The sequence below is a fragment of the Bos taurus genome, chromosome 17, assembly GCF_002263795.3.
Source record: "Bos taurus isolate L1 Dominette 01449 registration number 42190680 breed Hereford chromosome 17, ARS-UCD2.0, whole genome shotgun sequence".
Classification (NCBI taxonomy): domain Eukaryota; kingdom Metazoa; phylum Chordata; class Mammalia; order Artiodactyla; family Bovidae; genus Bos; species Bos taurus.
The window spans coordinates 58,051,217-58,078,878 of NC_037344.1; the positions used below are offsets into that span (position 1 = coordinate 58,051,217).

At 43.7% G+C, this 27,662-nt stretch overlaps 1 protein-coding gene across 3 annotated transcripts in view; it reads right to left on the reverse strand.

Annotated features, from left to right (window-relative positions):
• Positions 1-27,662, reverse strand: part of FBXW8 (F-box and WD repeat domain containing 8) — a 114,312-nt gene that overhangs the window by 24,420 nt on the left and 62,230 nt on the right. For all 3 annotated transcript variants that reach the window (XR_003029943.2, NM_001205475.2, XM_024977500.2), the window contains 2 exons: positions 17,064-17,260; positions 13,948-14,154 (listed from right to left, as the gene is read on the reverse strand). Coding sequence is in view for 2 of the 3 variants with exons in the window: in NM_001205475.2 (NP_001192404.1) it covers positions 13,948-14,154; positions 17,064-17,260 (404 nt within the window). In the remaining variant the exon portion in view is untranslated. The remainder of the gene's footprint in view (positions 1-13,947; positions 14,155-17,063; positions 17,261-27,662) is intronic.

The following is a 27,662-nucleotide window of genomic DNA, read 5'->3' on the forward strand; positions in this document are numbered from 1 at the left end:
CACACACACGTACGTGGCAAAAGCACATCCTGAAATGTCTATTAAGACAAGTGTCAAATCAACTGTACTTCAATTAAAAAAAAAAGAACAGGAAAGGAAAAAATTTTTTTTTCCAAAGACAGAAACAACTCTTTATAAGTGAGAGACATAAACCTGAAGAATCAGGCTTCCAAGGACATCAGATGTTTATCAGATGAAGAAAAATATGCATGCTGGAAATGTTTACAGAAATAAAAGAGAGTGAGGGGTCAAAGCGGCAAGTTTGATTAAGTAGCTTTGAAAAGCAAAACAACTTTCTAGAAATTAAAAAAAAAAATCATTGGATGAGTTAAACAAGTAATTAAGAGTTCAAGAGAGAATTTGTGAACTAGAAGACAGATGAAGAAATTATTCAGGATGCAACAGATAGATACAGAGATGGAAAAGATGAGTGGGTGGGGGAGGGCAGAGAAGGTAAAGTAGTTTCGTCTAACACACATCTAACCTGAGTTCAAGACAGAATAGAGAGAATGAGGGAGGGCAAATTTCAACAAGTCAATGGCTGAGAACTTTCTGCAACTGAAAGCAAAGAAGTGCCAGAAAATCCCTAACAGGGAGAACAAAACTAAATCCACACCTAGAAACAGTAGAGAGAAACCACAGAAAATTAAAGACAAGGAAAAAGCAGCCAAAAGAAGAGAGAGAGTCCTAAGTGGGACTGAAAATTAACCTCTCAGTTAACATCAGTGGAAGTCAAAACTAATCACCTCTTCAGACGAGATCAGGCGTGTTTAGGGTAGTATGGCCATAGACAAATTAATCATCTCTTCAAAGGTCTGAGAGAAAACACCTATCCATCCTGGAATGACAAAGGACTGGTGAAACCACCTTTCAAGAAAAAGTATGAAATAAAAATGCTTTGGGATAAAAACAGAGACAGCACTTGTGGTCACAAGATCTTCAATGAAAAATGTACTTTTGAAAGGTGTAAAATCATTTCAGAAGAAAAGGTCTAAAATGCCAGGAGGCGCAGTGAGCAAAGAATAAGGTAAATGTGCATGAAGTCCATGAGTGTTGACTGTACACCACCGCAATTCTGATTCGGGGTTAAATAAACAGAACGAACTCCATCTAGTCCTTATTATTCCAAACAGTCAAGTGCCATGCATCAGGGCAATGTACCAGGAGCACAAAGATGCCAGGTGCGTGGAGGCCTCCAGAAATGTGGTCTGTGTCTTGGATACCTGTACGGTTGTGTCTGGCACACAGGATGGACGTGGTGTACCTTTGATGAAAGAGTGCGGAACTGCTGCACATTTCTGCATGTGTTGATTATAGGCAAACGATACACTGGCCTTACATTAAAGATATGCGCCACAAATACAAATGAACACATTAAACCAAACTGCTTTCCACCAACAGCAAAATATTTAGCTGGTTTGTAAGTGGGAGTACAGTTTCATCTAAGTGGGAGGCACAGTTTCATTCAATACAGATCTTAAAGTACAAGACTAGTGATGCTCACTTAAAAAAAAAGATACAAAAGAAAAAGACCTCTCACCTTTGGGGCAGAATTTACTCATGTGAACAACCCAGGTTGATCTCCTGACCTGACATAATATGACCCATAGAAACGGGGTCAAAAATTTTACTACAAAAAATGCAGGGTCTGCTTATCGATGTTCACATACTAAGCTAAGTGAATCGCCTCTATAAATCCACAGATGAGCTAAGATTTAAAAAAAAAAAAACGATGAGAAAGACAGACAATTGGGCTAGGAGGGCAAGCCGGTGAGAAAAGAGTAAATCATACGCAAAACAGCCAATAAAAAAATAAAAAAGCAGTTAATATACATGAATAATGGATGTCTGATTTAAAAGCAGTTTACTCCGATATGATGTAATTTTTGACAATCAGCCAGAGAGACTATTTTGTAAGTCCCTGCCAGAGATAAGTCAGCACGCGAGGCCTGGTAAGGCGGCGTATCTGTGAACATGTGGAAAATGACTTTCACCACCACCCCAAAGGTGACTCTGCTGGCAGACAAAAGCTTGCCTTTCAGGCGCTTTCAGCAGCGGCGAGCACAAGCTGCCGAGCTGAAGAAATGGACCCCTGACACGAGCACAGATCCCTCGGCCGCAGCAGCCCCGCGACAATCTCCATGACATGCTTCTGGCACAGTCCACCCTCAAACGGCGCACAAAGGGAGCAGTAGCCCAGGCTGTTTTCATGTTTAAGTTTTAATTGGAGTGACAAGCCCACGAGGCCAAGATATCTCAGGGATGGGACGGTGCTGCTGAGCGGCGCCAGGCGCTGGGTAGGCAAGGCCCGCGTGCGCGCCCCACCACCACGCGCCAATGCACCTGCAACCCCCGCTGTTCCAGGACTGGACTCTGCCTGGGAAGGCACTGCCAATCGCCACAGACCGTGCCAAACGTGGGGCTTTGTGATGTGGGCAGATGTCTACAAAGGGCCAGAGCGAGGCCAAGCCGACACCTATTGTGACCTAAGCCTGAAAAGAACCCAGAGAGCAAGAGCATGCTCGGGTGACAACGCAGGCCAGCCTGTGGTCCAATCTCTCCCCATCCCCCTACATCCACAGATGCTGGAAATAATAGAGGAAGGCAGGTGTACTCTGGGACGGAGCTGAGAACGGCTCTCTGCTCTGCTTCAGGGATCTGTGTAGACAGTCTGCGTCCTTGTGCTAGAAGGTGAAGAGCTATGACTAGCAAAACAACGGGTCACTGGGGAACCTGGAATGAACAGGAGATGTTCACTGTCAGAGTATTCAGTGCAGTGAGGAGACTGTAACTGTTATGCAAGCATGTAACTCAAAACTGAAAATCCTCACGTCCTTTCACGCACCCAACAGGCCTCATCATAATGAAGAGTGTGCATGCCCAGTTTCAGAGCACTTCACATGTAACTAATCACAGCCCTGTGAGAAAGAAGGTTATCATTAAATCTGTGCTTGTAGAGGGAGGAAAACCTAGGCTGCAGACTACAAAATGAAGGCTTCAAAATTCAAGACAACTGGGACATTACTTTTTAACTGGGAAGAGTGCAAGTGAGACGACAGTGGTGTAACAACACTGTGAACCTGTAGATTCACACTGTATATGAAGGTCGGCACAGTCTGTGGCTTGGGCATCAATTTTCGACTGGCCTGGCAACTCCTCGTTTGGCCCCAAGTTGAGGCTGAACAAAGGCTTACAAGCAGGTAGACTGGCAGAAGGTGGATACAGTCAGCTGACAGAGGAGCATGAAAAACCACAGTCAACTTCTGGGGCCTTTGATGGAGGGCGCATAGTCCGCCCCAGCTCCCTTCACACCCTTAAGATCTAACAACCTTTCAACGACACCGTATGGTCCATGTTGGTGTCAGCACAAACGTGCTCAGCAGGGTCTTGTACGTAAAGACGAATATTAGCTGTTAACAATCATCATGATAGTCTTTTCACACAAATCCTGTCAGAATATCACTCCATTTGGTTCTCACAACCAGTAAAGGAAGACTAACATCACCGTACACATTTTGTGCATAAAGAAATTGAGCCTTAAAGTAGCTTAAATATTAGTAACTTGCCCCAAATGACACAGGTAACAGCAGCCCAGGATGCACGAGGCAGAGCCCAACTCGTCTCATTTCCAGGTCAGTGTTTGCCTGACCATATGGCACCATATGACAAGCTTTTTCCTTTTCCTGCAAAAATAGTCATGAATAATGGCTGATAGTTACAGTGTCCTCTATGTCCCAATAAGGGACAGTGCAGTCACTCACACCACCTGATCCCCACAATTCCATAAGGGGGGTACCACGATTTTACTCACTTTATAATAGGAAGCGGAGGTGTAGAGAGGTCAAGTCACTTACACAGTGAAGTTCTGAAACTAGAATTCACGGCCAGGTGGGAAGACCTCTAAGCCCATCATCCTAAACCTCCACCTCAGGGTGCTCAAAATGCGACCCCCAGACTAGCAGCATCAGCAGCACAGGGCAGAGCCTCAGGCACTCCCCCCACCCCCGGACTCATTGAGTCAGAAGCCTGAGGGGTGGAGGCCCAAGATCTGTATTTTTCTGCGATTCGCTGGTGTTTGAGAACCCCTGCCCTGCACCAACCCTGCTTCTCAAGCCAAAAAGACTTTCCGACCTTAAAGCAGTGGTGCTCAGCTCTGAATCCTCACTCCCCGCCTCCCAGCTGGCGGCCGTCTGGTTAAGACAGCACTGGGCTGGGCAGTGACAACACGGCAGTGTGCGACGCGGGGCCTGTGCACCTAAGGGTCGGGAAGGGGAGGCGCTCACTGAGAGCCAGCACCGCGAGTAAGGCTGCTTCTCAAAGGGGACACTGGGTGGACTCCCTGAGAGGACATGAGCAGACAGGAGGGGAAGAAACAGCATCCTCTGTACTGCACATGCCTGGCTGGAGCAAGGGGCTCCCTTTGGAGGTGTGGAGAACAGGAACCAAGGCCAGGCAGAAGGTGGGCACCAGGGCCTCGTCTACACTCCTCAGCATGCAGCCACTGCTCTGACAAAACCAAATGGACCACGAGGAGGGGCACTGACAGGTGGTACAAGAGCCCAAAAGCCAGGAAAGGGCAGAGGTGGGTGAGGCAGGGGGGCTAGGGCAGAAGTATTCTCACGTCACTTTCAACATATATTTTACAACTTGTGAACAGGAGATAAGAGTTCACACCCTAAGGAAACAGTGCAGAGAAGCCGCCAGGGAAAGAGGTGGAGCCTGGGCCAGAGGGTCCGAGGCTAGAGGCTAGGAGCCAAAGAAACCCGTGCATCGAATCCGGTCCCCATCCAAGCCATCAGTTCCGCATCTGCAGCGGGGAGGTGAGCCGAGGCTGGAACCAGGTAACGGCAGAGCTGCTTCCTGCACGTGGCAGAGATGCCGGGCCTCACTGAGAACCTACCAAGGCCCTTCATCTGGAATGTGACCGCTTACATGTAGACTCAGCTGGGGTTTCCTTTGTCCATCTACAGAACCAGATTTACCCTGTAAATTAGTAACACACTGGGAGAGCAACTTTGTGTCCATTAGAAGAATGCATCTGCAACTCAATAATTGATAGGTTAATTATAAACCCACTCTCTAACACAGTGCCTTGTAGACTGAAGTGCTGGGCATATTAATAAATCATATTCATCTATGTACTGAATAAAAAGCAAAAGCCCTCCACTTTGTAATATTTTTCTGAGTCTAGTTTAAGCTGCCATGTGAACCTGAAAACAGTAAAACCTCTTAAATATTCTGAAATTCAGGCCGTTTTCTGTGTGCCCTCTTCTCCTGCCCTTGACCAAACCAACACCATTTGTCTCAACTGTCTGGACGTATGTACATGGAAAGTCTGCGGCCTATTGTACAATGTCACTGTTCCTGTTGTGGGCAAAGGCAAACATTTCTGACAGGCCCCCTTGATCTTCATTAATTGGAAAAACAAGCTGATTTCTAACCCTAACAAACCTTGTTGCTCCTCATCGGTCAGGAAGAAACGAAAGCCACATGTACTGAGAAGTTGACATAAATGCAAGATAACTCCAAGTTCACTCTCTCCCATGGCTGTGGGATGATAAACCAGGACTCCATGTAAATAATCAAGAAAGCCATTAGAAAAATTAGGCCCTAAATAAAACTCTAAGTTTTATTTCAAAAGACAAAGGAGAAAAAAGGAAATGATCATCACAGTTCAACTCTTAATTCAAAAGACAAATGAGAAAAAAGGAAATGATCATCACATATGTCACCGTAATGATCTTGTAAACGTACTCAGTGATTCGAGAATACAGATCAATGTTTTTTTAGAAACAGAAAATGGTAAGAATGTCACAGATAAACAAAACGATGCCAGCGTGAGTGAAGACAGAAGACACTTAAGACACAGTGCCAGTCCTCTTGGACAAGGCTCCACGTCTCAAAGTGATGGTTCACAAGGTGACTCAGCACACGCACTAACTTCCCGCGTTCGTCCTGCCAGAGGCCAAGCTCCCCTGGCCCTCCCTACTCTACACGCCTTCTCTCAGAACAGCTCTTGGGAAAATGAACCCTGTGATGCACACGGACTGCTGGGACTGCAGACGTGGCTTCAGTATCGCTCCCACACCCGCCCACCCCACCGGTATTCCAGCCCACCTGGACCACCCCAGCGCCCGGAAACCCTCCTCCAGGCCTGATGCCTCTGCACTGGTCCCCTCGCCTGGGCTTTCCTGATGAACTCTGACCCAAAGCTGGTGGGGGTGGGGAGGCGGAGGAGGAGTCTGAACAGGTACTGAGCACCAGCCATAAGCACACTACTGCTCTCCCCAGGTATTCTCCCGTTTCCAAATGGGAAGCCTGAGGCACTTAAGCAACTTGCCTAAGGCTTATATGACTCTAAAACCCTTGCTCCGTCCCCAGTGGTTATACCACTGCCTGACTTAGCTGAAAATACTTTTCCCTATATTCACTTTTAGTAACTTCCTCACACTCTCCCTGGAGTGGTTCCGGACCGCTAGAGATCCTAAAGCATTCTCAGCTTCTACAAGTGGCAGCTTTCCAAAAACAGGTTTTGCAGAATTACCCACTACGGGTGTAGAGAATCCGAGAGGTGGTCGGGTCCCCAAAGGTCTCTAACTCAGAGATGGTTCTTGAGAAGCCCTGGGGCTCTACAGAGGCATTTCAAGGTTTTCACAAAGATGTGAAAACTATTCATTTTTAACAATATACTAACAATTATGCCGATTACTGATATATTTTGATATTAAAACATGTACAAAATGCATATGAATGTTCAATCCTCATCTATGTCTTCATCTATGCAATTTTCTATAATTACTCTGGAATCCAGCAAATACACTGTGAAGGTCTCCCTATGACCTCATGTCCATCTCAACATGGAGAAGACCATCTCTGCATCTGCCACGCTGCTGTTAAAGCCCACAAGATGGTGAGCCCCGAGGCAGATGTCATGTTTTGAGACATCACTGTTTCCAGCACAATCAGAAATCCAGCATGTAGTATGTGTTCAGTGAGCAGTGGTTAATGACAGCATCTTGAGCAACAGAAGTGGGACTTTTGGCAACATCACTAAAAATCCAGAAAATGGGTCTCTGAGTGCTGTTTTCTTAAACTTCTCCAAGCAGAAAGTAAATAAATATGAAAAATATTAAAGGTTTAAGGAGAAAGTAAAGGGGAAATGAGACATTTATTTACTTTGTGAACTTTAAATTTCAAATTAGTCATCCTGCTGGTAAAATACTGTTTTCAGTTCTCTTCTGGAATGGAACCTTGAACAAAAAGGATGACAGATTTCACATGCTAGTGTAGGTATGGAAAATGGAGCCAGGATCCATGAGCACTGCAACGGATACCAAAGGCTCTCCCAGACAGGTATTTCAACCTGTGATGTGGGCAATAACCAGTCCAGAGTCTTTTCACGTCTGTGTATGGGGAATGATTATCTTAAGAGACGTTAGCAATTGTTTTCCAGTGTGATGTAAGCTGAGGAGGCAGCGCCAAGCCAGGGTCCTTGTCAAACACACCCAGCCTCCTGGATTACTTCACTCATGTCCCCTGATTAGGATGCATGTCACATGCTGCTTACTACAACCTGCTGCTGAATGCCAAGCGCATTAGGACTAAATTAGGAAATATGTCCAAATACAAAGAATAACGCGAAGAGCTGTAAGTGGGTCTCTTCTTTGATGAGGCGTGAGACTCAGAGTCAGCATAATGCTCTTAAATGAGGCAATTCTATCTCCTAACCCTCCACCTCAGCAAGTAAAATTTAATTCAGGTAGCAAAAGAATTAATAAAGATGATATGGCGTCATAAAAACATTTTCATGGATGAAAGTGTTTTTGACAGGTTCAGGAAATATGAGACATAAAAACAAATTTTAAGAGGCTGTTTGGGCACAGAGGGCTGCAACATGAAGAAGAGATGAGGCCAGAGGAAATGCTATTACATTTGTTTTCTTTTACAATCATATGCCACCTACCAATGGATACCTTTAAGATCATTTATGCCACTGAAGTGACAACCAAAGAATGCAATGTCAAAACTTAGTCTGTTTTCATCTAAAAGTAAAAGGACCTTCAAGCAGCTCACCACACATCTCCCTTGTCCAGCAAGACACAGGAACTGATGAAAAAGTACCAAACAAGTTCCTGCCCAATCATTCTCGCCAGCAATAAGCATGGCCTTTCTCCAGGCAAGAATACTGGAGTGGGTTGCCATGCCCTCCTCCAGGGGATCTTCCCGACCTAGGGATGGAACCCGCATCTCCTGCATTGGCAGGTGGATTCTTACCACTGAGTCACCTGGGAAGCCCTCTCATTAGAGTAGGGGGCCCCAGCCTACCGGATCTGATGACTGATGACTTGAGCTGGAGCTGATGTAACAATAATAGAAATAAAGTGCACAGTAAATGTAATGCATGTGAATCATCCCGAAACCAACCCTCCCACCCCAGTCCATAGAAAAAGTGTCTTCCACAAAACCAGTCCCTGGTGCCAAAAAGTCTGAGAACCACTGTGCTAGAGAAGTATCCGGACAGCAAGGGATTCCTCGACCCATTTCAGAAGCCCTCAGCTCCCCAGCAGCCCCCTAGGACGGATCAGCTCAACACGACTCCACAGGTGAAGGGAAAAGTTTAAACCACCTAACCGCCTGAAGACTCAAGGAACGCGGGTGCTGGACAGAAACCGAAAAGTCCCATGTCCAGCCCTCCTCATTTGACAGCACAGAGGCAGGTGAGTCTACGGTCTTAAGTAACCATGGGCTCCTCTCATGTGACAGCCAACAAGCAGAGCAAGGGCACACAGCAGTGTGTGTCACAGTTCTTTCCGCCCTAATGGTGGTCTGACAGGGCTGTCGAGCCCACTGCACTGATCCCGCGTGAAGCCTGTGATTCTAGATGAGGTCACTCATCATCAAAGCAGAATGCCACAAAATAATTTAAATGAGGGTCTGGACCAGACAGAGCCCTGTTTATTCCCTCTGGCTTCATTTTGTTTGTGACCTTTTTGCAAAGTCTGTTGAAAGGAAAGATGCTAAGGAACAGCGAGGAGAATGGGACCACCACTTTCCAAGGAACACCTTCTACAGAGGGCAACAGTTACCAAATGCTGAAGGCTCAGACCCTTCTGACCCAGCAAGTCTTTACTTTGAGGAACTAATCCTATAAACACGTTCACACGGATCACGTGTTGTTTATAACAGCAGAGGACTGGGAGCAGCTAACACCCATCAACAGGGGCAAGGCAGCCCCTAAGGGACAACTATAGAGTGCAGTATCATTAAATCACTCACACACACACACACACACACACACACACACACACACACACACACACACACGAACTACCAGGAAGTTCTTTATTATGTTACAAGAAACGATGAAATGATCTCCAAGACATTTTGTTGCAAGAAAATGCAAGATGCAGGACAAAAATAGTGTGTTTTACCATTTATATTTTTAGAAAGAGGGACGGAGGACACGTATGAATAATCTGCTTACACACGCATAAAATGGCTCTGCAGGGACGTACAAGACACCGACAGCACTGTCTCAGCTCCAGGAAGAGAACCTGGGCGGCAGGCCGAAAGGAGCGGAAGGAGTCATCCCACTGTACACCCTCCCTTCCGCATCTTTTGATTTCTCAATCAGGTAAATGCATTACCGAGTTAAAAAACACTCTTTTTTTCAAGGGTGTTTAAAGATCTGCTCTTTTAAGAAAGAATGAAAACAGATAATAGCCATTTTTCCATGACTTTACCTGGCCAAAGAAAAAGGTGGTAAACCCAGGCATAGCCTCTAATTTTGGCCTCTGAAATCCAGAAATCTGAGGATCCCTATGCCACAGGCAAACCAAGATGTAGCTGACCACTAACGTTTTCTCTGGTCTTTCCTACCAGAGCTGGACATGGCTGAGCCAGCTGTAATCACATGTGTTTCCTTAGATTAAATACATCAGTTTCTCCTAAGTCACTTGGCTTCATTTCTGTATAAAACTATGCTTGCTAGCTTAGTAACCTAAGTACCAGACTACTGAGACCTGTGCACAAGGCTGTTTTAATTTTCCAATGCTGAAACATGACTGGTGTCCTGTAACTCTCTGTGATGAATACGTGACAGGTTGGCTAGTAGGCATGTGAATGGATGAGTCTGAACCATTATTACTATGCTCAGACAGCTGTGGTACCTAAAGAATGCTAATGTGATCATCAGATGGTACAAGGATATTCTCCAAGTAAACAAAAATAACACTACTGGAATACTCCTACAGGTCAGGGAAACTTCAGTTCCCGCCAAAAAATCGACATCAACATTTGGACTTCACATCTGCATTTATCACAGTCAATCAATAGTGGGCTCTAGCTGACCCCCAGTTTTGTATCTGGTACAAATGAAGATACACTGAACTCTGTGTTCCCATAACGCCTTCATCTGAATCCTAGACATATGGCCAGAGGCAGACAAAAATCCCCACGTGGACGCAGCTGCAGGCTCGCTCTACTGCTAACAGTCTCACACTAACCTGATAAAAAGTGCTGTTCATGTGCTGCCAGGCCAGAGACCAACAGGACCAAAGTGTGGAACTCACAAGCAAGGTGACTAGGAGGCCACACAGAAGACTTTGAGAATTACAACAGTGCATCGTGCAATGGCAGGATGCTCCTGAAACCTCAGAGCCACTGTGACATGGCTTAGTTCACACGGCAATGCTGATTTTTCTGAGGAAGCAGAAGACCCATTAACCATAATCAGATGGAAAGTTCCGCCTCTGCAAAAATAAGCAAAGTTTCACAGCAAAGGCTTGGCTTTCCTCACGTTTGAGTGGGTGGCGTTCATGTTGGAGAAACATCTTAATGCAGAGTCCTCACCAGCGCTGCTAACAACCCACCCACCCACCCAAGGGTATGAAAGTTTGCTGGTGTACTCACAAAACCTCTGGATAACTAAATGCCACTGCCAGATTTCAGAGAGGTGCTTAAACACGTTGTTGTAGCAAATTTACCTCCACTCTTAAAACACCAATGAAAAACACCCACTAACAAGTGACAGACGTTATTTTCTTGGCTCCAAAATCACTGCGGATGGTGACTGCAGCCATGAAATTAAAAGACACTTGCTCCTCAGAAGAAAAGCTATGACCAACCTAGACAGCATACTAAAAAGGAGAGACATCACTTTGCCGACAAAGGTCCATCTAGTCAAAGCTATGGTTTTTCCAGGAGTCACGAATGAATGTGAGAGTTGGATCATAGATAAGGCTGAGCACCGAAGAATTGATGCTTTCGAACTGTGGTGCTGCAGAAGACTCTTGAGAGTTCCTTGGACTGCAAGGAGGTCAAAGCAGTCAATCCTAAAAGAAATCAACCCTGAATATTCATTGGAAGGGCTGATGCTGAAGCTGAAGCTCCAATACTTTGGGCACCTGATGAGAAAAGCCGACTCATTGGAAAAGACCCTGATGCTGGGAAAAACTGAGGGCAAGAGGAGAAGGGGATGGCCAAGGATGAGATGGTTGGATGGCATCACTGACTCAATGGACGGGAGTTTGAGTAAGCTCCAGGAAAGAGTGAGGGACAGGGAAGCCTGGTGTGCTGCAGTCCATGGGGTCACAAAGAACCAGACGACATCTTGGTAAGTGAACAACAAGTTATTAGAGGGAACAGGAACTTTTAAAAATGAATTTTTATCAAATTAACATACAAATCAGCTAATTCTCATAATGCTTTTTAATTGGGTTGGAAAATTTGAGAGCCATCCAAAAAAGTGCCTACTTAGACCAATATCTAAAGGATGCTCCAAGTCTAATTTTGTGCTGAGCTATTTCTTTAACTAGGGGCTTGGGTTCCCAGATGGCACAGTGGTAAAGAATCTGCCTGCCAATGCAGGAGACAAAGGTTCAATCCCTGGGTTGGGAAGATCCCCCAAAGGAGGATATGGCAACCCACTCCAATATCCTTGCCTGGAAAATTCCATGGGCAGAGAAGTCTGGCAGGCTATGGTCCATGGGGTCACAAAGAGTTGGACAAGACTGAGCAACTGAGCACACACACATCCCTTTAACTGGTTTCTCAAATACATCTGTTTCTCAAATACATCTGAATACGACCGTATCTCTATAGAAAGAGATCCACTCAGATAAGTCAAAGAGAAATAGGACCTGTCAGCTGAAATATTTATTAAAACTATGAAAGATTTAAACCAGGCTAGTATTAATTCAGGTATCACCTCACTACACTGAGAACTTGAGAAATAAGTGAGATAATCGAAACCTGAAAGCATGATGGATGAAAAATTAAGAAGCAAATAGTCTCTCTTCTTTCAACAAATGAGCTTGCCAGGGATGGGAAAAGAGTATTTTCAAAGGCTGACAAAGGGAACTGCCTTAGGAAACCAACTGCTGTCCCTCTTCACCCACTTTACAGGAAGACAAAACACAGGAATTATATCATCACAGACTTTCCAGCTAAGATACACTGAACAGGCTCCAGCAAAGCAGGCCAGCTTGAGCACAAAGGAATCCCTTCTTACAGTGAGATTACAATGAGTCTCATGTATTTTCAACCACTTTATCTGTCTTCCTGGTTGAAGAACATATAATAGGAATCCAAGTCACAAAACCAGTGAACGCCTAGAGAAGTGAGATGTGACCTTCCAGGAGACTACACAGGAGAGACAAAATGTACAAACCACAACCAGAGGCTCGGCTCAGACTATGAGTGCGACAAAGAACAGGAAGCACTCGGAGACTGTTAATTCTCTGACGCCAGGCACTAAGGGTAAAGCTTTACACACGTGTTTCTTTAATCCTAGAATTCTATGAGGTCAGTACTGTGATGGACTCCTTTCTACAAATGAGGAAACTGAGGCACAATGCAAGTTAAGCCACCCGTTTAGGTCACAGTGGAGCAGGTGGCAGGGCTGGAACCGGAACACAGACGGCCCGCATCCAGTCTAGCTCTCTCCCGGTTCAGAACACTGCTACATGGAAAGGGCTCTTTCCACAGGAAAAGGACAATGTCAGAGGAGCTGCTGGCTCGGGGAAGTTCCTTCCCAGGGATTATACCACTGCCAGCAGGGTCAAGAGCCAGCAAATTGGAGGAAAATCAAAACAACACAAACCTTTATCCATAACTCTCCCCACTGATCCCACTGGAAGAGAGAGTTCTGTAAGTCAGTTTTAAGACTAAGTACTTGGCCTACAGTCAGGATAATAAAATACTAAGTAGTGCTAAAATCGAGTCATCATGCAAAGAATTTCAATTAAAAACCTGTCTCCTTGTTTCTGGCTCAAAGAGCATCAAGAGGCACTTTACACACTGCAGAAAAGGATGTAAATTCTGAGGCAACCTCATCAGAAGGCACTTTGGCAACGTCCAGCAACCTTCTGACCAAGCGGCATAAATGCTAGGAATTTATCCCGGAGATTTACAAGTTGCAGTGTGCACCGGAGCATTGTCTGTAACAGTCCACAGAGAGAGAAAGCAACCTCAGTGCCCACCGATGAGGACACTGGTGAAGCAGACTGTTGTAGGCAGTGCTGGAATCCTAGGGAGAGGGAGCTGACACGGAATGCTCTCCAGGGTACACTACTGAATAAAACCTTGGGCACGGAACAGTATCACACTATGACCTCATTTCAAAGATACGCTCTTTTAGTGTATAAATGTACCCATCTGTGCATTAAAATTTTCTATATGGACATCTAAAAATTGTTGATAGTTTCTTCTATGGAGTAGGACTGGGGGAAGGGAAGAGAAAGGCAATTACTTACCACTTTATATCATTTCGAGCTACTTGAAATCTTTTTTAACCAGGCTGATATATATATATATATATATATATATATATACACTGCCTGAACACATCTTTTAAAAATATATCAGACAGATTTAATTTTCAAATTGCCTCTTAAAAAATAAAATTCATGTTTTTTTGTTAAGTCGTACATCTTGCTATTTTTGTACCTTGTTTCCTTCGTACACCCATCCCAGACTCTTCACACCAAAAGCAGCCTGGTTGGCGGAGACGTCCAGACACGTGACCGGCTGCCCGTAGACGTAATGGAGGGTTCTGGCAGAGTCTTCAGCTTTTAGCAGGTATACCAGATCTCCAGCGGTGGCCACTGCCACAGGGTACCTTTCAGTGTCTGGAACTATTTCAAGGTAGTCAACCTATTAAAGGATAAGGGTTGTTTAGTCCTTTAGGTTTCACCTACAATTCGTCCTGACTTGGTCAAAAATACACAATTCCTCCTGCATGTCAATGAGAAGATCAGCAACCCAACAGAAAAAGACAGGTCAAGGGCCGGTTCACAGGAAGTGAAACACAGTTCCTACACAAATGAAATGATAAAAGAAACACAGCATACTCCTAATAAGAGAAATGCAAGGTGAAAATTCACCAAGATATCATTTTCACTTGTGTCAGTAAAGATCAACTAGTCTATAAAGACATTGGGCTGGAAGTGGAGTGGCAGACAACCATATCTGTGGATCCCACTTATGATTGGTGGGATGTAGTCTGGCCCAACCTCTATGGAGGGAAATCCTGGAACATTTAACGCAAGCCAATGTGCGTGTGCTCCGATGCAGCACATTTGACGATCCAGGAATTTATTTAAACATAAACTCACATTTATGTGAAACAACTGTGTTCAAGGTTATTTGCTGCAGCCCTATTTGGTCACAGCCAAGAACCAGAAAACCCAGAACATGCCTTACTAAGGGACTAATTAAACAACTTACAGTATACTGATGTACTAGAGTACCATGCGGTCATAGAAAAAAGCACAAAGACATTCTTTATAAACTCTTACAAACGGATCACTTCTGAGATAAACTTGGGGGGGAAAGCAAGGAAGCAAGGTTAAGAGGACTTTACAGTGTGCCAAGGTGTGTAAAAGTGGCAGAGGAAGCCTGTGCACACTTGGCTTGCACGTGCGTAAATCTAACAGTGGCCGCCTTCAGGGAGAGAAATGAGCTGTGGGACAGAGCAGAAGGGAGATTCTCACTGTAAACTGTATTGTGTCTTTTAAATTCTGAACCATGAGGCTACAATAACTATTCAAAAACCAGAGTTAGTTTTTATTTCTTCATAAGAAACTGAATAAATGACAAAATTCACTCAGTTCCAAATTAGCCAAAATTGTATTTTTCACGTTTTGGCAAATACCATAAATGTGTTGCTGACAGTGTCTGAGTTACCTGCTTTCTCCCAGTTTCAACCTCATCCCGGGCAGGAAGGCCACAGGGAGCGTGCGGACGGCACACAGTCCTGCCGGCTGCACGACCGCCGCCGCTTTCTCTGATCGGCATGCACCGGAGGGGCTCCCTTTAAGAATAATTTGCTTTTCTAGATTCATAAGGGGCATGCTTGCCCCAGGGCCATTTACATCGGGTTTTCACCTCCCTGAATAAATTCTGAGAGGACAAAAGCAGAAGGTGAGCCACCTCTGTAATTATGAAAATCCACTGACAAGAAGCCAAGCGAGTTCAAAGGCCTGAATCCTGAGACCTGTCCAGAAGCACTTGAGAGTAAACATCTGGGTGACTCTGCTAATCCTTAGGACCGACGGTGTGAGTGGTGGCCCACATCCCCAGCCCAGTGCCCATCACAAAGGACAGCTGTTCCAGGCTGGCATTACAGACCCAGGAACACTGCCACTGTGACTCAGGGAGCCTATCTGAGGAAGACAAAGATGGCCCAGCCACCGGCCCAGAGGTGCCTTTTCTAGGGATGGCCCTCATCCAGGATGAGAAACAATAAACAGTGTTATGACACATGCCTCCAGCAGTGGCTGCTTGAGTCCTCTGTCCCCCATAAACGTCGCTTCTTGCTTTCCTAAAATCAACATCCTCAGTCTAGCTGTTAAATTTCACCTTCATGTTGGATTTCTGACAGATCAAGAGCTTAGACTGACTGTGACTGTGCCATTTGCTGGGAACTGGACACAACTTCACAAAGCTTCTGGTTGGTGCCAGCATGCCACCTGAGTGCCAAGGCTGGATTTGCACTTTCTGGAGGGACTCACATCTTAAGTAATTGTCTGAGTTCATATAATCATTGTTAATCTACAGAGTTCTTTAGGCAGAGGCCAAATAACAAGCACTATGTGGTTTTGAGAAGAAACAAAAATATGGTACTTTTGCATTTCTCTAATAAAACCCCAAGAGGAGAATCCAGCACCAGGCATTTTGGGGAATGCTGCCCCCAAACCAGACAGGATTGTGGTTAACGGGACAAGCAGCTTACGGAGGTCAAGTGGTGACACCGTGGCTTTTAGTTGTTCACGTCTAACAAGACTCCCACTGGGAGGAAAAGGGAAAGGAACAGGGTTTGTGCCAGCTCAGGCCATCAATTATTATTCAGTGTTGGCTTTTCTGTTCACTCTCCTACAGGTGCCAAAACCAAGTTCGCTTGAAACTAAACCCAAATTCAACATAAACAGGTTTCAGCTCTTCCTTCTTACCATCACATCGTCTCCCACCATACAAATGTAGAGGCTCGGGCACAGCTGAACTCAAAATCAGGCTCCATGTGATGAACTACTAAGGTGAGCTCAGTTTCACACATGGTGTTGAGGAACACGCCTACCTGATCAACAATGACTAAATCTATGCTCATTCAAGAATTACTCCTGATGCCAAGTGAGAAAACCTTCAGATGGAAAAAGTGTAGGAGGGAAACCTTCTTTTCCACATGGTCTGGGATGCACCACTGCACTCATTTTCACTCATGTATCAGGCCAGATCCTGGTCTCAGATTCCCAGGGTGAACCTCCTGTTAATGCGAAGGAGGCTGAGGATGCCAGCAATGAGAAACTGCAGCCCCAGTGTCAGTCCTGGGGTGGAAATTACCACTTCTTATCTAGGGCAAGAGTCAATTCACCACTCTAAGTCTCTACTGACTTCTTGGTAAATGGAGGAAACAAAACTACCTACTTCACAAAGCTCTTGTGAGATTTATGGACAAAGAGCCACAGGAAGCCCTGCGTGGATGGGTGCTGTCAATATCATTTCTGTTTATATCAGACCCAGAGATTCTAAGAATGAAAAACAAAACAATCAGACTAAAAGCTCACCAGTTTCTGAACTTCAAATTCTGCAGCTATTTGCAAATTTCCCTCCTCGTTGGGGCATAACATTACAACATCAAAAGCAGAAGCGGTGGCAATTGTTGCGTCTTCCTGGCTGAGGGCTAGAGCTTGTATTCTTGCATCATGCTCAAAGCGATGAATTGGATACTTTCCAGTCCTTAGATTCCAAATATTAAGAAATCCTATACAGAAAAAAATAATTCAGGAATCAAATTCACTTAGTATGCACAATTACAGAATAATCATGTAACATAAAATTAAAAAGATAAATAATAACTTGGTAAAAAATACTTGGATGACACATAACAACGGGTCAATTTCCTTAATATACAAAGAGTTTATATGATTCAATAAGGAAAAAAGCAACTGAAAAGTGAACCAAGGACTTAAGCATGTTATGCTGTTCACAGGAAAAGAAATACAACTGACATACAGCATTTTAAAAAATATAAAAATTCACTCACAACTAGAAAAATACAAATTAAAACTATAATAGAATACTATTTTTCATCAACGTTAAATTGACAAAAAAATTCATAAAACATTTGTTGCTGAGGATATGGGGAAATAGGCTTTTGCTAAACTGCTGTTAGGAATGTAAACTATTTCACCTAATTCTGGAGGCAATTTGATAATATGTACCAAATTATCAATGTATGTAGGATAGTCACTACAACATTTTTAACTATGTCAGAAGACTGGAAGCTATCTAAATGTTCACCAGTAAAGAAATTCTTAAATAAGAATTTAAATACCTCATAGTTTGTACCTCCACTGTTTGGAGTTTAAATGAGCAATCAGAAGAGTCAGTCTTACATATATGAGCTATATGAAATGATCAACAAATATACTGTTAAATGAAAAAAGTACAGTACAGAATACTGGCACAGCACACTATGTTATGTGTTTTAAAACTGTACACACACACACAATGTATACTTGGATTATCCCAGAAGGACACATAAAAAATTTAACAATGACTGACCTCTAAGGAAAGAAACCAGGGGAAAGAGACAAGAGTAAAAAAGAAATTTAGTGTACATCCTCTTGTATATAAAAAATTTTCTCCAAAATTATCTTTGCCAAAAAGATAAACTTTTAAAAAAACAGTTTTATGAGATATCTAAGAAGAATTGTTTTTAGTTGCTAGGCCATGTCCAACTCTTTTGTGACCCTATAGACTATAGTCCACCAGGCTCCTCTGTCCATGGGATTCTCCAGGCAAGAATACTGGAGTGGGGATCTTCCCTACCCAGACTGAACTCGCGTCTCCTGCACTGGCAGGCAGATTCTTTACTACTGAGCTACCAGGGAACCCCTCTAAGAAGAACAGGAGGACAAAATTGCTGAATAGTTTTAACATATGGAGTTCTTAACTTACTCTATTTGTCCTCTTGCACAACAAATAATTTTTTTCTAGTTTTGTTAAAATATAATGGACACATAACATTATATAAGCTTAAGGTGTACAACAGAATGCTTTGATACACTGTGAAATGATTACCACAATAAGTTAACATCACTTCACATAGTTACAAATATCCTTTTCCTTATAATGAGAACTTTTAAGATCTACTCTCACAGTAACTTTCAAATATACAATATGGTATTATTAACTATGGGCTTTCCTGGTGGCTCAGTGGTAAAGAATCTGCCTGCCAATGCAGGAAACACAGGTTCGATCCCTGGGTTGGGAAGATCCCCTGGAGAAGGAAATGGCAACCCACTCTACCATTCCTATCTAGGAAATCCCTTGCACAGAGGAGCCTGGAGGGCTACAGCCCACGAGGGTGCAAAAGAGTCAGATATGACTGAGTGACTAAACATTAGTGACTACAGTCATCACTGCACATTACACCCTCAGAACTTATAACTGGAAGTTTGTACCTTCTGTACCCACCTTAAATCAATTTCTCTACCCTGGCAGCCACAAGTCTGATCTCTGTTTCTTTGAAGTTTTTCTTGTTTTAATGATTCCACATATAAGTGTGATCATACAGTATTTGTTTTTTCTCTGACTTATTTCACTTAGCATAATGCCCTCAAGATCCATCCATATTGTTGCAAATAGCAGAGTTTCCTTCTTTTTTATGGCTCTATAGTGACCCCCTGTATACATATACCACATTTTCTTCATTCATTCATCCATCAGTGGACACTTAGACCGCTTCAATGTCTTGGCTATCGTGAGAAATGCTTCAGTGAACACAAGGGTGCTGGTATCTCTTCGACACAGTGATTTTGTTTCCTTCAGATGTATACCCAGAGTGGAATTGTTGGATCACGTGGGAAGTGCTATTGTTAATTTTCTGAGAAACCTCCATACTGTTTTCCACAGTGGCTGCACCAATTTGCATGCCCACCAACAGTGCACCAGGGTTCCCTATTATCCACATCCTCACAACTGTTCTCTCTTGTCTTTTTTCCATAATTTATTTATTTTTGGCTGTGCTGGGTCTTTGTTGCTGCACAGGCTTTTCTCTAGTTGTGGCGAGCAGGGGCTACTCTCTAGTTGCGGCGTGCAGGCTTCTCATTGTGGTAGCTTCTCTCGTTGCTGAGCACAGGCTCTAGGGCACGAGGGCTAAGCAGTTGCGGCTCATGGACTATAATCATTGTGGTTCCTGAGCTCCAGAGCACAGGCTCACAGGCTCAGTAGTTACAGTGCACAGGCTTAGCTGCTCCTCAGCATGAGGGGTCTTCCTGGATCAGTGATCAAAACCCATGTGCTCTGCATTGGCAGGCAAATTCTTTACCGCTGAGCCACCAGGGGAGCCTATCTCGTCTTTGATTAGAGCCATGCTAAGAGATGAAGTAACATGAAACGCATTATTACTGAGGACTTGTTACACGCCAGGCACTGACCTAGACACTAGCAGGTTCTGAAAACAGCCGTTAACCTACATTCTAAGAAGTTCTTACAAATACTTTACAAACTTCCTCACCACTACCTTCTTCTAGCCATGGTTAGCAGAGGTGTTTTCTTTTGCAAAATCTAAAACACAAGCTTGACTTATCCCAGACTTGTTAAAAACTACGACTTAGGAAATTCCTTGATCATACTACATAACCTTCTCCCACCCCCTTGAATGCTGACCCCAGATGAATTCCTTTTACACACACTGGTCGTGTCTCCACCCTTCTCAAACTGTCTACAACGATGATATCCAAGTGTAGCCCCTGGACAAGCAGCATCAGTATCATTTGGGAGCTTATTAGAAATTCAGGTTCATGGGCAGCAAACTCTGGGGATGTATGCCTAAGTTTGAGAACAAACTGTCTGGAGAAACTTACACTTTTCTACAGAAATATAAACTTTCCTGTATTTCGAGTGCCACTTATTCTTTTCTTGTCAAATAATTTCTTTTTACCATTCCCATCCATGAAGCTACTTTCCCCTCACAAAGAAAATATGCAAGAAAATAATTACTTCCTGAAAATGACATGCTATTCAATACAGACAAAGGATAGCTAACATGCATAGTTTTTAAGTCCTGAAAGAATAAAACCAAATTCTAAATGAAACATATTTAAATAGATAACACAAAAATATTTCCTGACACATAAAGGCTATGAACATTCATATTGAAAGGGCACATGATATATCAGGGAATAAAGAGTTAATACCAATAGAATTGTTAATACGATTATTACTCCAGGGACATTCTTGGTCTTCTCAATAAAAGGAATAATTTCTTAAAAAAAAGAATCACTTTCTGGCTCATGCTGGATAATGCAGATGATCCGATATCAACTGATTTTACTTTTCAAAAATCACTGAAAATAACCGTGCACAGATAACACAGTATGTGGTTGTCTGAGTTCAAACCCAGCTCCACTGTTTGCCTGCTGAAGGCCTTGGGCAAGTTACTCAAAGCTGAGAGTCTGTTTTCTCATCTTAAAACTGAAAATATTACCTACTACCTAGGACTTCTGGGCAGATTAAAGGAGAAAACCACACAAAACCCTGGAGACAGAGCAATCGTTTTTACATCTGGATGTTATCCTATATGGCCTGCCATGTTACACAGCATGGCTCAGCAGTAAAAAAAAAATCTACCTGCCAACGCAGGAGACAGGGGTTTGTTCCTTAGGTTGTGAAGACCCCCTGGAGAAGGAAATGGCAATCCACTCTAGTATCTTTGCCTGGAATATTCCATCAACAGAGGAGCCTGGTGGGCTACAGTCCATGGGGTCACAAAACAGGTGGATACAACTGAGCAACTAAACAATTTCTTCTCTACTGCCCATCCATAAGTCCAGTCCTATTTATTACAAGCAGATAAAGCGCTCAATTTCCATCTTTCTGCAATCCCTCTTTCCATTTTCCTTTGCCTTGTACTTTGTCTTCTACATGTCAGCAAAACTAGAAAACTCAGCAGCAGCCACAGGACTGGAAAAGGTCAGTTTTCATTCCAATCCCAAAGAAAGGTAACACCAATGAATGTTCAAACTACCGTACAATTGTGCTCATTTCACATGCTAGCCAAGTAATCCTCAAAATCCTTCAAGCTAGGTTTCAGCAGTACATGCACTGAGAACTTCCAAATGGACAAGCTGGTTAGACAAGGCAGAGGAACCAGAGATCAAATTGCCAACACCTGTTGGATCATAGAGAAAGCAAGGGAATTCCAGAAAAACATCTACTTTTGCTTCACTGACTACGCTAAAGCCTTTGACTGTGTGGATCACAACAAACCGTGGAAAATTCTTAAAGAAATGGGAATAGACCACGTTACTTGCCTCCTGAGAAACCTGTATGCATGTCAAGAAGCAACATTTGGAATCAGACATGGAACAACGAACCGGTTCAAAACTGGGAAAGGTACATCAAGGCTGTATATTGTCACCCTGCCTACTTACCTTATATGCAGGGCACATGTGAAATGCTGAGCTGGATAAACCACAGGCTGGAATCAAGATTATCACGAATATCAACAACCCCAAATATTCAGATGACACCACTCTAATGGCAGAAAGCAAAGAGGAATTAAAGAGCCTCTTGATGAGGGTGAAACAGGAGAGTGAAAAAACTGGCTTCAAACTCAACACTCAAAAAACTAAGATCATGGCATCTGGTCCCATCACTTCATGGCAAATAGAAAAAGTAGAAACAGTGACACATTTTATTTTCTTGGAATCCAAAATCACTGTGAATGGTGACTGCAGCCACAAAATTAAAAGACGCTTGCTCCTTGGATGAAAAGCTATGAGAAACCCAGACAGGCTATTAAAAAGCAGAGACATCACTTTGCCAACAAAGGTCCATCTAGTCAAAGCTATGGTTTTTTCAGGAGTAATGTACAGATGTGAGAGTTGAACCATAAACAAGGCTGAGCACTGAAGAATTGATGCTTTTGAACTGTGGTGCTGGAGAAGACTCTTGAGAGTTCCTTGGACTGCAAGGAGATCAAATTAGTCAATTCTAAAGGAAATCAACCCTGAATATTCATTGGAAGGACTGATGCTGAAGCTGAAGATCTAATACTTTGGCGACCTGATGCAAAGGGCCACCTCATTGGAAAAGACCCCGATGCTGGGAAAGATTGAAGGCAAAAGGAGAAGAGGTTGGCAGAGGATGAGATCGTTTTATAGCATCACTGACTCAATGGACATGATTCTGAGCAAACTCTGGGAAATAATGAAAGACAGGGAAGCCTGGTGTGCTGCAGTCCATGGAGTCGCAAAAGAGTCAGAAAGACTGAGTGACTGAACAACAACAGCTTTATCTTTAAACAGTAAATGCATTGAACATAGGATCTTACTATAGGGTAATATTCAGCACTAAATACATACAGCAAGTTAGAAGAAAATAATACATTTGGGTTGCTCTGCAAGCCTGTCAAACTGTCAGTAGGCTAAGGAGGTGATTACAAACAAAAGCAGAGCTTTCTTCAAGTTAAATGCTGCTTCAGATGTAAAACAGTGTACTCTTCTAAGAATTATGATAAACTTGTTGGTAAGTGGATTGAGAAAGGGTCCACAACACATTCCTCTGGCAAATATTTTGGCAAAGTCTTTCCATTCAGACTCAGAAACAACAGATACACTGTAGAAAATGCCAAGGGCTCTACATATTAAATGGGAGACAGGCACGTTCCAGGACGTGCCTCTTCCCAACAAGCCTGCATTACATTTGTTTGCTGACAACACAATAAAGCAGTACAGCCACTGCTGCTGCGCGGAGCCTGCGAGCATTCACACACTCACTCGTCTCCTCTCCTCCAGTGCTTACTTCCACCTCGCGAAGAGCATCATTACCTTCATTTGACAGAAGGGAAGAAACAGAAGCTCTGAGGGGCTCAGCAACTGGTCCAAAGCCACTTGGTAAGCGATGAGGCTGGGCTGGAAGTCAGCTAGAAAGTGCAGGGTGAGCGGCTGCGTTTACAAGTGCGTGAAGTAACCATGAGCTTGATGAGTAATCGACATGAACTCAACCTGTGTTCTGCCAAGTGTGGAAGTTACTCAACCACAGCTCACTCGAAACACACATGGAGTTTATCTATAAACACATTTTTCATTATTAATCAAGTATGGTTTTGTTGGCATCATTTCCCCAATAGAATTGTATGCAATAAAATACCCTTCACCGCAGGATTGCAGAGCTGTTCTAAGAAGGGTCTTCCTAGAAAATACCTTCCAGGTGCCATCCATTGAATGGTCACATCCTTCTCTTTTGAATGTCTGTGGTGTCGTGGTCTTTGTCAATTTTCTCCAACTATGAAGTGTGTGACTCAGCCAGACCCTCACCTGTCATCAGTACCAGTATTGTTCACAAAGTCCTTCAACTTTAACGTAAGTTAACATTTAGGGCTGCACTGTTCCCTTGATGAAGTGACCTTCTGTCATATGAAATGTCTTGCTGTTATGTTCTTCCCTCTGAAATCTACTTTGATACTGATAGAGTCACTCCAACTCTGGAGTAGTGTCAGCACGCTACCTGTTTCCCCCTCCTTTCACTTTGCCTTGTGTCTATCTAAAGTGGGTTTACTTGTAGGTGGTGTGCAGTTGGTCTTGCTTTTAACTGGGGTATGCAGACTTATCTTTAAGTGACTATTGGCAATGGTGGGTTTAATCCACCAATTGTCTTGTTTTCTATTTGTCCCATGTGTTCTTTGTTCCCTTTCCCCCTTTTTCTGCCTTCTTTTGGACTGGGTATTGGGTTAATTATGTGTTCATGTCATTTTGATTCCTTTGTTGGTCTATTAGCCAAACTGTGTTTATTTTAGGGGCTATAGACTTGCAGCCTCATCTGTAACTCACCGGTCTGCCTTCAAGCAATACTGCACCACTTCACACACAGGGAAGCAGCACATTCCCATTCCCTCCCGCCCTGCCTTTCTGCTATTATTGCCATACTTTTTAATCACTACATATGTTATAAACCCCACACGCATTGTGATTATTTTTGCATAAGCAGGCAATTATCTTTTAAAGAGAAATAAGAAAAAAAAACCCATTTATATCTACCCATGTAATTACCACTTCTACTGCTCTTCCCATATCACTTGTAAGACGGGTAAAACTCCTGCAGCTTTTGCAAGATGTGCAATTTCACTTTCCCACTGTGTTGCTGGATATCTGACCCCAAAATACAGAGACGAGGTGAGCAGGAGCCAGCACAGCAGCTGACAGGAGGGATGCCTGAGTGAAAGCTAATTTTATGAAAGGTAATTTTTGTTGTTGTTGTTAATATAGTTAAATCATGCTACTTTTACAACCCTAAAACTACAGGGGCTTCAACAGTGAAAACTTGAATTATAAGAATATTTTATAATACTATGCTTGAATTACTACCCGTGTTAACCAATTTTTAGCCAAAAAGCAGTCAATGCAACAATACATTCAACACGTATTTGAGCCCCTGCCCGGGGCCAGTCACTGTTCTAAGCACCAGGAAAACTGCAGTGAACAAGACAAAATAAACAAAAAAATCCCTGACTGCCTGGAGCTGATGTTCTAGTGCCATCACCAAGCATCTTGTTTTGGGGGCATGCAGGAAGATATAATCTTTATTTTCACAACATTCACACTGCAGAAAAGACCAGTTATAGTCACGAAGATACAACTAACCAAAACAGATATATACACAAAGTGTGAGGGGACAATGGATAAGCTTAACTTTTTGTCCTGTTGACACACTATTTTAAGATTCCCAAAAAGGAGCAGCTAACTTTCACAGACATTTCAAGTTGAACTGAGTCCACATACATTGCATAATATTAAAGAAGCTGTAGTCAACACCTGTCAGAGCTCGATAAACTACCTTCCCAAACAGGGGACAGTTTAAAAAATCTGATGTAAATTCACTTGAAAGGCCAAGTTTTATCATACTGCAGACACAGCACTAGCATGGATGTGGCTCCTAATATAGTGGATTTCTGAAGTGGCAGGAGTGTGTCCTTTTTCTGCTCCATTTCCTACGGAAAGTGGCTGAACATCCATAAAGGTTTGCTGAATGTTTGTCTTATGTTTTAGCAACGGAACATTTGGTTGTAAGAAACAAATCCACTGGCTTAAATACAAAAGGAAACAGACTGAACAGAAACGAGGCTAGTTCACGGAACTCAAGGGCAGAAAACATAGCTGGACCGGAAAAGGGATTAGAGCCGGAAGTAGAAAAACATTCAGACCCAGGCAGTTCGTCTCCTGATGCACCACACGTCTTGCCTCTGCGTCTCTCTGTACTGTGCATCCCTCCCCACCCACCCCTCTCCACAAAGCAGCTTTCTCTCTTCCCAATTTCACAAGGGCTTCTACTCCAAGCACACAACTGAGACTGAGAAGTCTGAGCCCAATGGCTTAGCCAAGAACATGAAACAGCCGCCCCCAGGCCTGGGGTCTCCATCCTCGTTTACTGAGGCCAAAAGACCAACTCAAATGCTACAAATATGCCCACCTCTAGAGGGGCTTCCAAGCAAGGAGATGCCCGTAAGGGTGTCTACCATCTTTACTCCGCATGCTCGGCCAAGGTGAAGCAAGAGAAAACTTCTCAGCAAATGCGAAGGGAGCTTCACTGTGGCTCTTTGGTGGTGACTGAGCAAACAGGTCATCGCCAGCATTCCCTGAACCAGACATAAATGACCCTCAGCACCGGGGCTGATGGCCCATCTGCCTCACACCGGGAAAGCTGAGAGGAGAGCAGGTGTGTCCGCCTTTCCCTCGGTTGCTGGGTAAAAGACGTGTAACTCTCAACCAGTGCCAGATCTCCACAACACTGTTTCACTCATGAACAAAGTAAAAAGGACTCAGACAAAAGAAAAAGGCTCTCTCGAAAAACGTGGAGGACCACAGCGAGGGAGGGCCGCCAGCCCAGGAAAGTAGACGGGAGCTGGGCTTGGCAGGCCCACTGCTCTCTGGGCCCGGGACCCTCCACCTGGACAAGCCTCCGCGAGGCGGCGGGAACTCCAAGCTCACCCGAGCCTAGGAACAGTCATTAGCGGTGACATGAGTAACGACGGCCAGTCTTTGGAGGAGACATAAAGCCGGCTCGGCAGCTGTGGATGGGCACCGGTGCCAGTCTGCAGCACGTCCCTCCCACCTCCCAGAGGAGGCCAGCCAGAGTGTGGTAATGAAACTGCACAGAGTGGAGATGGGATCTCAATGAGTTTAAACTGATTTATGTTAGCTTTTATAAAGAGCATGCGATATCATGAAAGTGCTACCACTGTGAAATAATGTCGACAATCCTTAAGACCTCCGCCTAATGGCACTTGGGCAGAATATTTATATGCCTCGTCGTGGGAACAAGGGCCATAATGGATACCATTTTTGTTTTATTAGGGATGCATATTTAAATTAATCTGCTATTTGCCTAAACAATTAGCTGCTTCTGTTTGCATGCACAAAGCCAAAACTGCAATTAGGCTTCCATCAAAAAGATAAGTCCCAACTAAAACTGTCCCAGTGGAGTCGTAAGAGCTCAGGGCAGAACTTTCCAAAATTACTTTTTAGCATAATGGTAATTATGTTAATTGCTTGAAAGGTAAATAACTGCTGAACTGGTTTTGGGAAAAGACAATTGGTATTATCCCTCCCCTTTGATCTACTCCATGCACCATAAAATTTACAACAGGTTACCAGTTTAGAAAGTCAGAGACTGGTCACTTCTTGAACTGCAAGCTGTCTTGTAGTCTTTTGTGCTATCTCAATTAGAACTTATTTTAGCCACGAGCTCCTCTTCACTTGAGGTGGCATAACCAACACCTGAGGCTTGGTCTCAGCTTCCTAACAGTTAAGTAGACAGGATCAATTAACTGCAGTTCAGAGACACTCAGTGAAGCTGACTATTCCTAAAGACGGCTGCCAATCTCAATTTCTACCATGTTAAGTAAAAACCTGCCTGTAAGAAATGAAGCAGGAGTCAAAGGAAATTCTGCAATGAGAAAAAGCATCTTAACAGAAATTTCAATTACACCCATAGCACTCACTGAATGTGTACCTCTTCACTCACTAAGCCTGCACAGCATCACCATGGAATGCAAGCCAGAGATGGAGGCTAGTGTAAAGTTTAAGAGGACAACACAACTTCTGCTTTCAGAGGATAAGAGGTAAGAGGTTAAAACCAGTGCAAACAAGGGTCATAAG